The 15,873-nt window shown below is 41.5% G+C and overlaps 1 protein-coding gene across 1 annotated transcript in view; it reads right to left on the bottom strand.

The window, feature by feature from the left end:
* Positions 1–669: 669 nt before the first annotated feature.
* LOC116358815 (voltage-dependent T-type calcium channel subunit alpha-1I-like) overlaps positions 670–15,873 on the bottom strand; it is a 26,664-nt gene continuing 11,460 nt past the window's right edge. The window contains exons 2-5 of the mRNA XM_031811048.1: positions 13,358–13,492; positions 11,905–12,100; positions 11,090–11,436; positions 670–9,046 (exon numbers count right to left, since the gene is read on the bottom strand). Of these exons, the coding sequence (XP_031666908.1) occupies positions 8,396–9,046; positions 11,090–11,436; positions 11,905–12,100; positions 13,358–13,492 (1,329 nt within the window). The 3' untranslated portion in view covers positions 670–8,395. The remainder of the gene's footprint in view (positions 9,047–11,089; positions 11,437–11,904; positions 12,101–13,357; positions 13,493–15,873) is intronic.

Below are 15,873 nucleotides of genomic sequence, written 5' to 3'. Positions count from 1 at the left end.
AGATTAATTGAAATTGCTTCTGAGCAGCTTGATTCGAATTTGCAATCCAACATGACTGGGCCAGAATCTTTCTCTCTGTCTCTCTCTCCCTCTACAGACTCGTTCCTCTGATTCCTCTTCCATACAAAAATAAATAGTTATCCAATTGTGGATGTGCCATTGACTTATCTTAGAAAAACACATTCAGATGGATTCAGGAAGATCATCAAGAGAATGGGAAGAGGAGGGGTGACAGAAACAGAGGAGTACATGGGTGGAGGAGAAGTAGAGAGGATAGGGAGGAGGGGTGATAGAAACAGAGGAGTACATGGGTGGAGGAGAAGGAGAGAGGATGGGGAGGAGGAGTGATAGAAACAGAGGAGTACATGGGTGGAGGAGAAGGAGAGAGGATGGGGAGGAGGAGTGATAGAAACAGAGGAGTACATGGGTGGAGGAGAGGAGAGAGGATGGGGAGGAGGGGTGACAGAAACAGAGGAGTACATGGGTGGAGGAGAAGGAGAGAGGATGGGGAGGAGGGGTAACAGAAACAGAGGAGTACATGGGTGGAGGAGAAGGAGAGAGGATGGGGAGGAGGAGTGACAGAAACAGAGGAGTACATGGGTGGAGGAGAAGGAGAGAGGATGGGGAGGAGGGGTAACAGAAACAGAGGAGTACATGGGTAGAGGAGAAGGAGAGAGGATGGGGAGGAGGAGTGATAGAAACAGAGGAGTACATGGGTGGAGGAGAGGAGAGAGGATGGGGAGGAGGAGTGAAGGGTTGAGGGGAGAATAATAATATGTTATTTCACTCACATCTCCTTTAACACCTGTGTTACTGTAGAAACCAGAACAACCACTATACTGCATTATCTAATGAAGAGGGAATATTGATGTGTACAGCCCCTATGCCAGAGGACTGACCAAGTCAACACACTGTCCACTCAAGTTCTTGGAGATGACAGTACACCTGTCTGTCATATATGATCTCACCACAGCTGTCTGTCATATATGATCTCACCACAGCTGTCTGTCATATATGATCTCACCACATCTGTCTGTCATATATGATCTCACCACAGCTGTCTGTCATATATGATCTCACCACACCTGTCTGTCATATATGATCTCACCACAGCTGTCTGTCATATATGATCTCACCACACCTGTCTGTCATATATGATCTGACCACACCTGTCAGTCATATATGATCTCACCACACCTGTCTGTCATATATGAGCTCAGGCTCAACAGATCATGCTCCAGGCAGCGTAGAGCGTTTATCAGAACTGATAAATGATCGCATGGTGCAACAATGACTGCAATTCATTGATTATTGAATGTTATGATGGACACTGCTTTGTCGAACCAAAAACACACACAGTCTCTGCTCAACAAACTCATTCTCGAGAATCGTTTGGGGGGCAGCAGTTCGCAAATGATATTGTGCTGATCACCCTCACGGCAGTCAAGCAATGCATTTGATGGTGACACACGAGCGCATACACACACACATACAGCACGTCCCCCTTCAACCTCAATCAGACACACACTGACACCACACACAGACCAGATGAGAGAGGAAACCTCATCAACAATGACAATAATTTGCTTTCCATTATATATCTCCTCACTGTGGTTTCAGTAATTGAAACAGAGGAGGGGATATCAAGTATCTTATTGGGCTGTAGTAATACCAATTTGACTGCCTATTAGGCTAATGAAAAGCACACACACACACACACACACACACACACACACACACACACACACACATAGACTGTACTCATTAACTCCTTGCACTGTTCATGTACAGTACTTTATGTGACTGAATATGGTCCTTATATGGTCATAAACACGATGTGGGTGTAATGTGTTTATGACTACAGACAATAGCATGACAGGTGACAACACACAGAAACACACAGGTTGACATGTGAAATGTTCGGGGTGAGTGGAGGGGGAAATAATCAAAGGACTATATGAATTCTCTACATCAACGTCTCTCAAACAGACAGATCCCACTCATTCCACAACCATTTCTCATGTGGAGGAAGAGATGTTCACAGACACACACATCAATGCTCTACCACTGTTAGCCTCTTTGAGCTTTTCAGATCACATTGTCATGAAAATGTATCCTTCCCTTACGCGAGTCTGATTGCTGCGCTAAAGAGGGATAGGACAGAGTGACAGAGAGAGGAGAGGGAAGGAGACAATGTGATCTGAGAAAATGAGACATGGGAAATGGTTTTGGAATGAGTAGGATCTGTCTGTTTGAGAGTAAGAGAGGTAGTTGCTGGTTGAACATAAATAAATGAATGGGTTTCTCAAGATAGTGCTGGTACTGTACAACCAATATTATGTAAATACATGGAGATTCCTGAGTTAGCCTGAGCTAGCCTACTGACCCCTTTTCTTATTCAGAACAAAATGGCCGCTGTTGTGATTGATGTGTTTGTCCTTTAAGAGCGAGCACAGATAGATCATGATGGTGACACACGAGCGTATACACACACACACACACACACACATACACACACACATACTTGTAGTTGCGCACACACACGGATGCACACACACACACACACACAGCACGTCCCCCTTCAACCTCAATCAGACACACACTGACACCACACACAGACCAGATGAGAGAGGAAACCTCATCAACAATGACAATAATTTGCTTTCCATTATATTTCTCCTCACTGTGGTTTCAGTAATTGAAATTGAGGAGGGGATATCAAGTATCTTATTGGGCTGTAGTAATACCAATTTGACTGCCTATTAGGCTAATGAAAAGCACACACACACACACACACACACACACACACACACACACACACACACACACACACACACACACACACACACACACATACACGCATACACGCACACACATACACGCATACACGCATACACGCACACACATACACGCATACACGCACACACAGACTGTACTCATTAACTCCTTGCACTATTCATGTACAAGTACTTTATGTGACTGAATATGGTCCTTATATGGTCATAAACCCTAAGCCTAGATAAGGAAATAGGCTGGTAATTGCATGTCTTCATCTACAGGCTCTTCGTTGTCATTCACCTCCATTAAACAAAGACTCTGTGACAGCAAAACACATGTAGCCGCTTCAGTGATTAATTGGCTTTCTGAGCCCACCAGTTTCTAAAACCCACTAGTGTTGCATTGCAATATATATATTTTAGAGGAATTCCAATTAAATTGAGAGAGTTCTTATCTTCTTATTTCTGTAAAGAATGCAATCAAGTGGTAAAGCTCTTAAGTTTGGTCTTAGTGTGTGTGTGCATGTATGTATAATCCACATTCCCCTGCAACAAAACATCATTTATTAAATCACATTATGTTTCCAGGTGAAGGCGTTCTCTACAGTTCGTAATGATCCATTTTATTTTTATTTCTCATTGCCCCACTTTGTTGTGAAAACTGCTTTTGGATGAGGAAATGTGAATAGATTCATCCCACCTTGTAAACATGATCATTTAAAACCCACCCAGAAGGTTTCATTCAACGGAACACAATATGAAGACAATCACGTAAAGGTGCAAACTGGTGTGTTTTTGGAAATCAGTGATATATTCCCATTGGTTTGAGAAGACCAATCAGCCTATTGTATCACACGGTGTAAAGTCGTCTGAACTCCATTATAACCAATGGGACAGGTGTAGTCTATAACAGCCGTCTACCATCTTAATTAGTGTTCAATTAAGTCAATGTGACGGCTCAATCTGTCAGTCAGACGAAGATCACATCACCTCTAAGCTACCTGTCAAGCTAAACCAATCAAGACACGCTAGTTTACAGATTAGCGTTAGCCGCAGCACTAACAGTGTAGGGAGATGGGGACGTTGACTTGAACGATGCTTAATTACTGTTGACACATTAGGACCCCACGGGTGGTCTTGTCACTGCCTGTGTTCAAATGGCAGGTGAATAGACACCTCCATATGCTGCGTTGCTACAGAAGGGTCCTATAACTGAGTGATACACACAGCAATGACAGCATGAATTCACACATCACATGCACTGTCCCCCCCCCTGTCTCTCTTTCTCTCCATCCCTCTCTTTACTCTGAGGTGATGGCACTTTGAACAGTGTTAAACTGCATATCTATTCCATTACATCAACTGTTCTGAGATGTGAGAGAAGAGAGAACCTGTGTATCCTGAGGGTGACAACTTCAAAGGACCATCCCTCCCTCCCTTCCACATCCCTCTCTCGCGTGCTCGCTACCTCTCTCCTCCCTTGCTCCCTCCCTCCATGTATGCCAGATGTCCATACACACCCAGAACACAACTCAACATCAACCCTCTCCACAGCTGGCCAACATCTAACAAGCTAAGGCTGGGGTCATGCCAGCGAAGGTGTGTGTGTGTGTGTGTTTGTGTATACACACTACACACCTATTACCATCACCATCCTTTCACTCTCATTCATTCCTATTCATTCCTATTCTTCCTTCTCTTGTGTTAGTCTGATCAAACACACCTAGTAACCTTTGTGCTTCTCTCTCTGTCTTCATCTAATTCAATAGAATGTGAGTACAGTACATCAGAGGCTTGTAGATTGCTGTGGACAGCTGTGTGTTAGTGGTTAAATGCCTGTTCATGTAAGCAGTCTTTTGATCAGACAGGTTCTCTCCAGGGGGGAGGAGGGAGCCGCAGGTGTGCCAGCGTATCAAGCTGTGTGTGTGTGTGTGTGTGTCTGTATGTGTGTGTGTGTGCGTGTCCATGTGCATGCGTGCGTGCGTGTGTGTGCGTGCATGTGTTTTTCGATCAGTCGGGTTCTATCCAAGGGAGGTAAAACCCCAGGTGTACAAGTGTTACAGACTTGTCCCAAATAGCCCCCTTTTCCCAATATAGTGCACTACTTTTAACCTCAGGGTATTATAGGGAATAGAGGGCCATTTGCAACGCTACCATAGATTGATGTTAAAAACCCTTTCAAACTTAGAGGACGAGACCCAGTCACAGAAAGCTAGTGTTGTTTGCACTTAATAGTGTTTGAATGAAGCCTTGGCTAGCTGATCATGTGCATGTTGCTGCTGAATACCAAGAAACCCACAGGAAAGATTGTGACTAGGATCAATGACTTTCATACATCAATTTTTTTCTTCAATTGCAGCCGTTTCCTACAATGGTGTAGTAGGTCATATTTCGGGCAGAGGGACGAGCATTCACAAACACACACACTCATTCAAGTAGACAAACACACCTGCTGCTAAGAGTCATATGCTTCTCTTTGATACTTGTAGATGTCAAACACTCTCTAGTGTTGGAAGCTGTGTGAGGAAGACTGTGATGCTACGGTTCATCATTTAAGACACTAAACAGTGAGACACGGCTCTGAAGACAGCAGGACATGAAAAACAAAGAAAAGAGGGGGAAAAATGAAAAGAGAAGATAAACTGCCATCTGATATATCTCTGTGAGACTGAACAGCATCTAATCTGACGTGATGAGATAAGAGATGTGTTCATTTCAGATACTGTATCAAAGGCTTACTAAACACCCGGTTGGTTGAATAGCAGCCTTTTATAGTAAACAACATCTCTTCTGGCCTCAAATCTTTTGAAATGTCTGTGAACAAAATATGTTTGAACATATGTAGTCTCGTGAAGTTTGTATCTTAACATGGTGTTAGCATCATGGAACGTTAAGGGGCTTTAAAAACCCGGCAAAGACAAATCTGCAGTTTTTTAAAGAAACCGAAATGACATTTATATTTGTGTGGACCAAGTGATTAAATCTGAAGCCAACTACAAGTGCCAAACCCACGGTTTCTCATTTCAAATATTTGTCAAAGATATTATCCTTGTTTCCACACACACACACACACACACGTCAGGGTCCTAAGAGACACTGAAGTTTCTATTTGATTTGATCATCTTTTAGCTTATGTCTATGACTTGGTCTATCTGTTTGTTGAGCTAGAACAACCAAGAGGAATGCCCAAGGTAAATGAAGTAGGCTATTTGAATAGTTGGAGTAGTTTGGAACCCGTTATGTTTAGCGAGAGAGAAGAAGAACACCAGATTTAGAGTTTCAACATTGACACGGATGAATATGTATTAATACACAGGTTGGGTTTGTGTTCTATTCTAATTGTGATATTCTATCCTTACAAATCTACTCTCAAAATGACATACACATGTAGGCAGCACTAACAAACCTGCACTTCGTCCTTACAATCAAAACAGACAACATCCCCCGTTCAATAAGGCATCACTAGGATTTATGCATTGAAACGGAGCTATCAACTGCTAGGGTTCCCACACAGCTGCTAATCAATTAACATTTGAGACAGAATGAGACTTTGGGTGCCTCAAGAAAAGGTTCAAAGGTTAACATGGGAAGATGAAAAGGATCAAAGGTTAACATGGGAAGATGAAAAGGGTCAACGGTTAACATGGGAAGATGAAAAGGGTCCGACATTCAGATGAACGATGACGCGTCCTGTAAATGAGACGAGTCGCCATGTTAAAGAATCAAGAATCCGCCGAGGTTGAGAAGCTAATCCACTTTTATGACTCTAAAATGTCATTTCACAAAAGAATAACAACATGCAACTTAGCGGGCGGGGGTAAAGACAAGAACAAAAGACATCCTGATCCTACCATCTGGGAATACACAGACATTCTAACACATCATAATTGAATGACCTTTGAATCTCATTGGAGCCTATTGACATTTTACTGTAATACATAATAGTGATATATTTGAACCCTCTTGCCTATCTCCTACCTATACCTGTGTCATATATATCTGTATGCTTCACATATTGCATATCTCATACTCAGGGGGATAACATGTTAAATAAACTGTCTTTTCCAACTGGGTATTTTAAAGTGGCACTTCGCTACTTATTTAACCTGAAATTCCTACTGTCCTTCCTGCAACATGCCGGTGTCCATATGGAGATATTGAATATGAGCTTAGAAAATAGTGGAGTGCCCCTTTAATTCTAACGGATAATGAGAAAGAATGAAAGGAGGATAAGCTGGACGACGAGCGATCGAGTGAGAGATTTGTTCCTCTCTGATCTCTTCCTGTCTTCAAGAAAAACCAAAACATACTGCAGGTAAGCGGACATCTTTGACATCTTTGTGGTTGCGGTGTGGGTGCGCTTGTGTATTTATGTGACCATCTGAGTGTGAGCGTTGGAAAAAATATTTTATAGATCCACTTCAGTGTTTTCTGTAATCCACCTGAGGTATAGAATTTTCCTTCAAAACGTCGATACACAACGCTGCACAAATGTCAACAAGGGGGGGGGACACAAGAGACAAGAACTCCATTTTGTGAAACTGACCGGGACTTTGTTTTACTTTGTGTTTCACCAACCAAGATGGCGTCCGATCTCGATCTCTCATTGGATATGGTGCATCTATCCAGTAGGGACAGGAGAGCATCTTCTCTGAAGCCCTTGGTTCATGGGTGATTCATGAGAACATGGCCTATTCCTCTATGGTACGGCATATGTTCTCATTCACTCCCCACATCTCTTCACTATAGCTCTCACATTGATTTATTTTCCATTCAAAAGGTGCCCTTTTGCTAGTTCTAGTATTTCTAGATTAGCCTTTATATCTCACCCTAACACACACAGAGGGACACATCTGCATTCATACAGATCCAATATGTTTTATAACTAGAAAACCCATCAAATATGCAACCTTGATTTTCTTTCACCTATCAAATGTTAAGCTAAAAGAAAAAGTTGGTAATCAATGCTACCTTATAGATGTGAATAAAAAACAACAACTCTGTACAAAGTCTCATCGAAAGGACTCTACAATCTGCTTATCTTAATAATGAGCATTGTCTTTTTTCAGGAGGACAAAACCATTAGACTACCATTAGCCACTGGGCTATGCTAGCCCTGTTGTCAATCACAGGAGCGTTAGCATTAGCCTCTAAGCTAAGCTAGCCCTGTTTCGCAATCGTTAACTTTTGGAGTTTCATCAATGTTTGGAGGTTCATCATTGTTCCGACAATGCTCACACGAAATTCACATTTTGGTACTTGTTTTTGCTTTTCTTTGGGTGTATGGATGAGGGCGACTATGCTCCATGCAAGCCCAGAATTAGCATGTCTTTCAAGGGTCCTGTCATTGCTGTAGTCCTCTCAAAGAATATCCACATGTCTCAGAAAAGGAGATGCCTTAATTAAACACCATTACCCAGAAGTCATTGTAATCCTCCACAAAATGTATACCAATTCCTCAGCTTCAATTTTCACCCAATCGTCATGGAAAGAAGAGAACATGGACATCTCACTGATGAAAGAGAGAGAGCGAAAGAGGGAGGAGACGAGTTCATTGAACAGATATCAATCAAACACCTCTGGAGGAGAAAAAAAAGTTCCAACCGATAGATAAAGTTTCATCTGTTTTTCCTTGAGCCGGCATCCATCATCTGGCTCGTACCTTTAACTCCAAACCCCATCTCCCCTTCCTGTCCACCCCTCTTCTCAGTCCAAGGGTTGGTGAGGTATCCATGAGCATCTATCTCATAGTACTGTTGTCCATCTTTACTCCTGACAGAAAGATTTGCCTGGTCCAAACTCCCAGTGCTATTACATTTTTTCACCAGAGGGGGTGCCAGGGAGCTAGGTGACAGCAGTGACGTCAGAGACAAACTACTAAGTGTCTCTGATAAACGTTCGCTGTTAAAAGCCTGACTGGATCCTTCGCCTCCCATCCCTATCCCACAATCGTCATCTGAAGGGTCCATAGAGTCTTGCCTTGGGCAGCCTGGACTGGTGCTGCTGCCACAGCTGCTCTGGCTCCTCTGGTGCCCTCTAGTTGCTTGGAGGTTGAATATTGTACTGCGGCCTCTCATTGAGGGGTGACCCAGTGATCTGGGGGTTTGTCGTGTTTCGTCAAGGTGAGGGAGGGGGAGAGGGCAGAGGAGAGGCAGGGCCAGGGAGACTCGAGGGGGGGAGACGCTAAAGCTGAGACCTTCCTCCAGGGTGGTCTGGAGGCTTCCCTCGGAGCTGCCTGTGGCCAGGGACGAGTCACTGTGGGACGGGTGCTGAGGAAGGATAGGGGGTGTGGCGGGGTGGAGGGATAGCAAGGGGGGAAAGAAGAGAGAGCAGTAAGGAGAGAGAGAGAGAGAGAGAGAGAGAGAGAGAGAGAGAGAGAGAGAGAGAGAGAGAGAGAGAGAGAGAGACAGACAGACAGACAGACAGACAGACAGACAGACAGACAGACAGACAGACAGACAGACAGACAGACAGACAGACAGACAGACAGACAGACAGACAGACAGACAGACAGACAGACAGACAGACAGACAGACAGACAGACAGACAGACAGACAGACAGAGAGAGAGAGAGAGGTGAAAGAAACAGAGAGATAGACAATAAGACAGAAAGAGAGAAAAAAAGTGAATGAGAGCGGTGAAGTATTTAAGCACAAGAACCAAGAAAACAGAGAGTCAAGTAGACAAGGGATGACCTCGCTAATTAGTGTAGTGCTGCAGAAATGTACTGGAATAGAATCTCACAAAGCACTCTGGAAATGACATAAACAAAACAAATTGATACAGAAAAGGTCAGTTACATGCTGTTGCCATGGTTACCTCTGAAGCAGAAGAAGAATATTGCTTGTTTTTGTGTGCCATGAACAGAAAATGCACTCTTAGCACCGTAGCATACCATTTAAATGAAAAATACTGTGCACTAAATGGGAAGATATAAAGGTCTGAATAGGAAGATATAAAGGTCTAAATAGGAAGATATAAAGGTCTGAATAGGAAGATATAAAGGTCTGAATAGGAAGATATAAAGGTCTGAATAGGAAGATATAAAGGTCTGAATAGGAAGATATAAAGGTCTGAATAGGAAGATATAAAGGTCTGAATAGGAAGATATAAAGGTCTGAATAGGAAGATATAAAGGTCTGAATAGGAAGATATAAAGGTCTGAATAGGAAGATATAAAGGTCTGAATAGGAAGATATAATGGTCTGAATAGGAAGATATAAAAGTCTGAATAGGAAGATATAATGGTCTGAATAGGAAGATATAAAGGTCTGTATAGGAAGATATAAAGGTCTGAATAGGAAGATATAAAGGTCTGAATAGGAAGATATAAAGGTCTGAATAGGAAGATATAATGGTCTGAATAGGAAGATATAATGGTCTGAATAGGAAGATATAATGGTCTGAATAGGAAGATATAATGGTCTGAATAGGAAGATATAAAGGTCTGAATAGGAAGATATAATGGTCTGAATAAGAAGATGTATAATTCAACTTTGATGCACTCACTCCTTACAGATATGCCCATTTATTGTGTTTTATTCCTTAATAACTGTCTCAACCACAGTGAGCTTTCTGGAACAAAATGGCTGCTGTGCATCAGCTGGATACTTCCCCCTCTTAGAATATAAAATAAGCTACAGTATATTGTAAATGTCATCTCTTATAGCAAGCATCCCCATGGACCTTAACTCTAGTGGAGTGTAGCCCTTACCAACGAGTGGAAAACAACTGAATCTGATGGGAATTTCACCCCATAAAGTCAATCCATTACTTATTCTACCATTATAACACCCATGGCTGTTACACTGAATTCCATATACGGCACTATATATATATATATATATAGCACACACCTGAATATACGGTCGATCTCCAAGGCATTTCTAGTTGATCAGCTAACTATGTGTATGTGACCAATACAATTTTTATTTGATTTGTGTGTATCAAGAATGGTCCACCACCCAAAGGACATACAGCCAACCTGACACACCTGGGGGTGCAACTCAATATTTGTATTTTTTTATTTGACCTTTATTTAACCAGGCAAGTCAGTTAAGAACAAATTCTTATTTTCAATGACGGCCTAGGAACAGTGGGTTAACTGCCTGTTCAGGGGCAGAACAACAGATTTGTACCTTGTCAGCTCGGGGGTTTGAACATGCAACCTTCCGGTTACTAGTCCAACACTCTAACCGCTAGGCTACCCTGCCGCCCCAATATTAGGAAGGTGTTCTTAATAGTTTGTACACCCGGTGTACATTTCACTACATGAATACTCCCTCTACCAATGTGACCCCATAACCTCTTACCTGGGAAACTAGGACCCTACTGTTGGCCCCTGAGGAGTCTAGGACCCTGCTTTTGGCCCCTTGGGAGTCTAGGACTCTGCTGTTGGCCCCTGGGGAGTCTAGGACACTGCTGTTGGCCCCTGGGGAGCGCAGAGAGGACCAGGAGGCTGGGGATGGCAGCCTGGATGCCTCTCTCCCCCCTGGGTCTACCCCCATCCTGTGGATGGGTGGGGGGACCGCTGTGGCTGTGGTGGGGTGAAAGAACTCCACAGGGAGATGGAAGAGAGGAGAGGAGGAACCTCTACATCCGACACTGCCAACCTGGTCACTGTGATGGCCATCACCATCTGTTGATGTACAGTTATTATCTATAGAAAGATAGAAATGTTGCATGTAGAATGAACATGAGTTATCTATCCATTTATCCATCCATCCATCCATCCATCCAGTCATCCATCCAGCTGTATAACGCTAATGTTATGGTGGGAGGAAGGATAGGCATGTCATTGAATGTCGTTAATCAATGTATTTGTGTATGCCTGCCCATCTGTCTTTTAGTTAATTAACATTGGGATGTCGGTGTAATCAACTGTGTGAATACGGAGCAAAACATCATTTTCTCTCTCACACATCTGAGCATGAGAAGGAAAACCTTCTGAATGAAATGAGCATTTCAATGTCAAAGTCATGTGATCATCACTAAACACAGTCAGTTAAATACCAAGAGCATAAACCAAGGTCACAAGATGAAAATGTCAACTGGTAATGTATGCACACATATCCATCAGATTTCACAAGTGCTAATGAGATGGGAAGAAAAAGGAGAACAAGGTTACCTCTGTTGTGGTGGAGGTACTGGAGAGACTGGCTCTGGAACTGGGGCTGGGCACCCACCTCTAGCAGGAACCCTACCCCATCTTCAGGGCCTCTGCTGTGGGGTCGAGAACCTCCGTGCCCCCAGCGCCCTCCACACCCAGCCTGAATCCCCCTCAGTTCCTCAGAACTGTGGGAGTCACTGCTCCCTCTCTCCTCCTATAGAGAGAAAGAGATGGGGGAGGGCGAGTACCTCAGAGTTATCCTATAACAAATATAAGCATTCGGGATGACTTCAATTAACACTCACATATAATCTGTAAAGTTCCAGGTACTACTGCTAGCATTATTAGAAATCAATAAGCATCTGTTGCTATGGCTATAAGGGCTAGCCCTATCTAGAGTGAATGACCATATAACATTCTATCTCCGGGCAGCTAACATCTATTAGCATTTTAAGTGTATTAACCAAATGAGGCTACCCCTGGTGTAGCATGTTAAAAGAGTTCAACTACCACACTAGCATATTAGCATTGAAATAGGCATAACTTAGAGCCAAAGGTGGTTGCACTTGAGTGCTTGTTCTTGTTGTTAATATTTGGAAAGACTGCCATTTTGTTAGCTGATAGCACCATTCATTAGGGGTTAGCCGAGCACGCTTGCTAACTAGCCAACATCAGCAACAACAACAACAATAACAACAACAAAAGCGTTGTCTGTGGTAAAGCAAAAGTCTCAATGTAAATAGTGTTAACTGAAAAGAAATGACCAAATGAAATATTGATACCAATGAAATATAATTTTAATAAAAACCACCATGGGATATTTTTCCAATTTAGAGAATTTTAGACATTATGATATTTTCTACTATTTGATACTTCATCTCTCTTCAGTCAATACATCTGTTGATTAGTAATATATTTTTCCAAACTAAAGTAATTGCAAGCTCCACAGTGCCTCGTTTTAGATTGGATATCAAATTAGTTTCAATAGAGAAAAGCAATAAGGTAAACCAGATGAAACAGCTTAGAGGAGACGGGATGATTACACAGACACACACACACACCACGATCATGCACACACACACACATCACGATCATGCTCACACACACACACGCATGCGCACCCACATCGCGATCATTCTCACACACACGAACGCACACGCACGCATGCACACACACACATCACAATCTTGCTTACACGCACGCACACACACACATACGCGCACACACACAGGCACACAGACACCAACAAACACAGACCCGTCGCCCTAGCCTGCCCACGGCACATGGTGAAACACACACGGGAGCATTGATTCGCTAATCAAGCAGTTAATGCATTGGGATGCAGTGTGTGATACAATGTGTTCAAGTGTGTAAGCAGTTGAATTATGCAAGAACAAAAAGTATATAGTTTCTCAGTGTGTGCGCATGTTTTCTGACAATCAGAGTAAGTTTGTGCATGTGCACGCCCCACCTTGCCGTCCCTGACCAGGAGCTGGTAGTCACTGTGGTCGTCCAGACTAAGATCATCAGGAAGGGCCAGTGATGACGACTTGTCAGACAACTGCTCTGACATCAGAGACGCCTGCTCCACCTCAGCCAATTGGATCTGCGATACAAACACACAGAATTCCAACAGCACATTATGTTATTCAATACACCCGATTTCTTATGTGAAAAGTGTGAGAAACATTTTCTTTTTGGTAAAAATATTATGATTCATTATAAGCGCATTTAAAGTGCCAAATAATGCATATACAGTGCACAATAACACTTGCTATAAGCTGTCATAACAACTCATACAGTTCAAATGTGTTGCCCTGTATCCAGTGACTGACAAAGTTCTAACTGACTAAAGTTGTAACGGACTAAAGTAGTATCTGACAAAAGTTCTAACTGACTAAAGTAGTAACGGACTAAAGTAGTAACGGACTAAAGTAGTATCTGACAAAAGTTCTAACTGACTAAAGTAGTAACGGACTAAAGTAGTATCTGACTAAAGTTGTAACGGACTAAAGTAGTAACTGACTAAAGTAGTAACTGACTAAAGTAGTAACTGACTAAGTAGTATCTGACAAAAGTTCTAACAGACTAAAGTTGTAACGGACTAAAGTAGTATCTGACTAAATTTGTAACGGACTAAAGTTGTAACGGACTAAAGTAGTATCTGACTAAAGTAGTAACTGACTAAAGTAGTAACGGACTAAAGTAGTATCTGACTAAAGTTGTAACGGACCTAAAGTAGTAACTGACTAAAGTAGTAACTGACTAAAGTAGTAACTGACTAAAGTAGTATCTGACAAAAGTTCTAACAGACTAAAGTTGTAACGGACTAAGTAGTATCTGACTAAAGTAGTAACTGACTAAAGTAGTAACGGACTAAAGTAGTAACGGACTAAAGTAGTAACTGACTAAAGTAGTAACAGACTAAAGTAGTAACTGACTAAAGTTGTAACGGACTAAAGTAGTAACTGACTAAAGTAGTAACTGACTAAAGTAGTAACGACTAAAGTAGTAACGGACTAAAGTAGTAACTGACTAAAGTTGTATCTGACTAAAGTAGTAACTGACTAAAGTTGTAACTGACTAACGTAGTAACTGACTAAAGTAGTAACTGACTAAAGTAGTATCTGACTAAAGTAGTAACTGACTAAAGTTGTATCTGACTAAAGTAGTAACTGACTAAAGTAGTAACGGACTAACGTAGTAACTGACTAAAGTAGTAACTGACTAAAGTAGTAACTGACTAAAGTAGTATCTGACTAAAGTAGTATCTGACTAAAGTAGTAACTGACTAAAGTTTGTAACTGACTAAAGTAGTAACGGACTAACGTAGTAACTGACTAAAGTTGTAACTGACTAAAGTAGTAACTGACTAAAGTAGTAACTGACTAAAGTAGTAACGGACTAAAGTAGTAACTGACTAAAGTAGTAACTGACTAAAGTGGTAACGGACTAAAGTAGTATCTGACTAAAGTAGTAACTGACTAAAGTTGTAACTGACTAACGTAGTAACTGACTAAAGTAGTAACTGACTAAAGTTGTAACTGACTAAAGTAGTATCTGACTAAAGTAGTAACTGACTAAAGTAGTAACTGACTAAAGTATTAACTGACTAAAGTAGTAACTGACTAAAGTAGTAACGGACTAAAGTAGTAACTGACTAAAGTAGTAACGGACTAACGCAGTAACTGACTAAAGTAGTAACGGACTAACGCAGTAACTGACTAAAGTAGTAACTGACTAAAGTTGTATCTGACTAAAGTAGTAACTGACTAAAGTAGTAACTGACTAAAGTTGTAACTGACTAAAGTAGTAACTGACTAAAGTAGTAACTGACTAAAGTAGTAACGGACTAAAGTAGTATCTGACTAAAGTTGTATCTGACTAAAGTAGTAACTGACTAAAGTTGTAACTGACTAAAGTTGTAACTGACTAAAGTAGTAACTGACTAAAGTTGTAACGGACTAAAGTAGTAACTGACTAAAGTAGTAACTGACTAAAACAGTAACTGACTAAAGTAGTAACTGACTAAAGTAGTAACTGACTAAAGTAGTAACTGACTAAAGTAGTAACGGACTAAAGTAGTAACTGACTAAAGTTGTAACTGACTAAAGTAGTAACTGACTAAACAGTAAGTGACTAAAGTAGTAACTGACTAAAGTAGTAACTGACTAAAGTAGTAACTGACTAAAACAGTAACTGACTAAAGTAGTAACTGACTAAAGTAGTAACGGACTAAAGTAGTAACTGACTAAAACAGTAACTGACTAAAGTAGTAACTGACTAAAACAGTAACTGACTAAAGTTGTAACTGACTAAAGTAGTAACTGACTAAAGTAGTAACTGACTAAAGTAGTAACTGACTAAAGTTGTAACTGACTAAAGTAGTAACGACTAAAGTAGTAACTGACTAAAGTAGTAACGGACTAACATAGTAACTGACTAAAACAGTAACTGACTAAGTAGTAACTGACTAAGTTGTAACTC

Source organism: Oncorhynchus kisutch, unplaced genomic scaffold, assembly GCF_002021735.2.
Source record: "Oncorhynchus kisutch isolate 150728-3 unplaced genomic scaffold, Okis_V2 Okis01b-Okis20b_hom, whole genome shotgun sequence".
Classification (NCBI taxonomy): Eukaryota; Metazoa; Chordata; class Actinopteri; order Salmoniformes; family Salmonidae; genus Oncorhynchus; species Oncorhynchus kisutch.
This window is presented reverse-complemented; position numbering and strand designations above follow the sequence as displayed.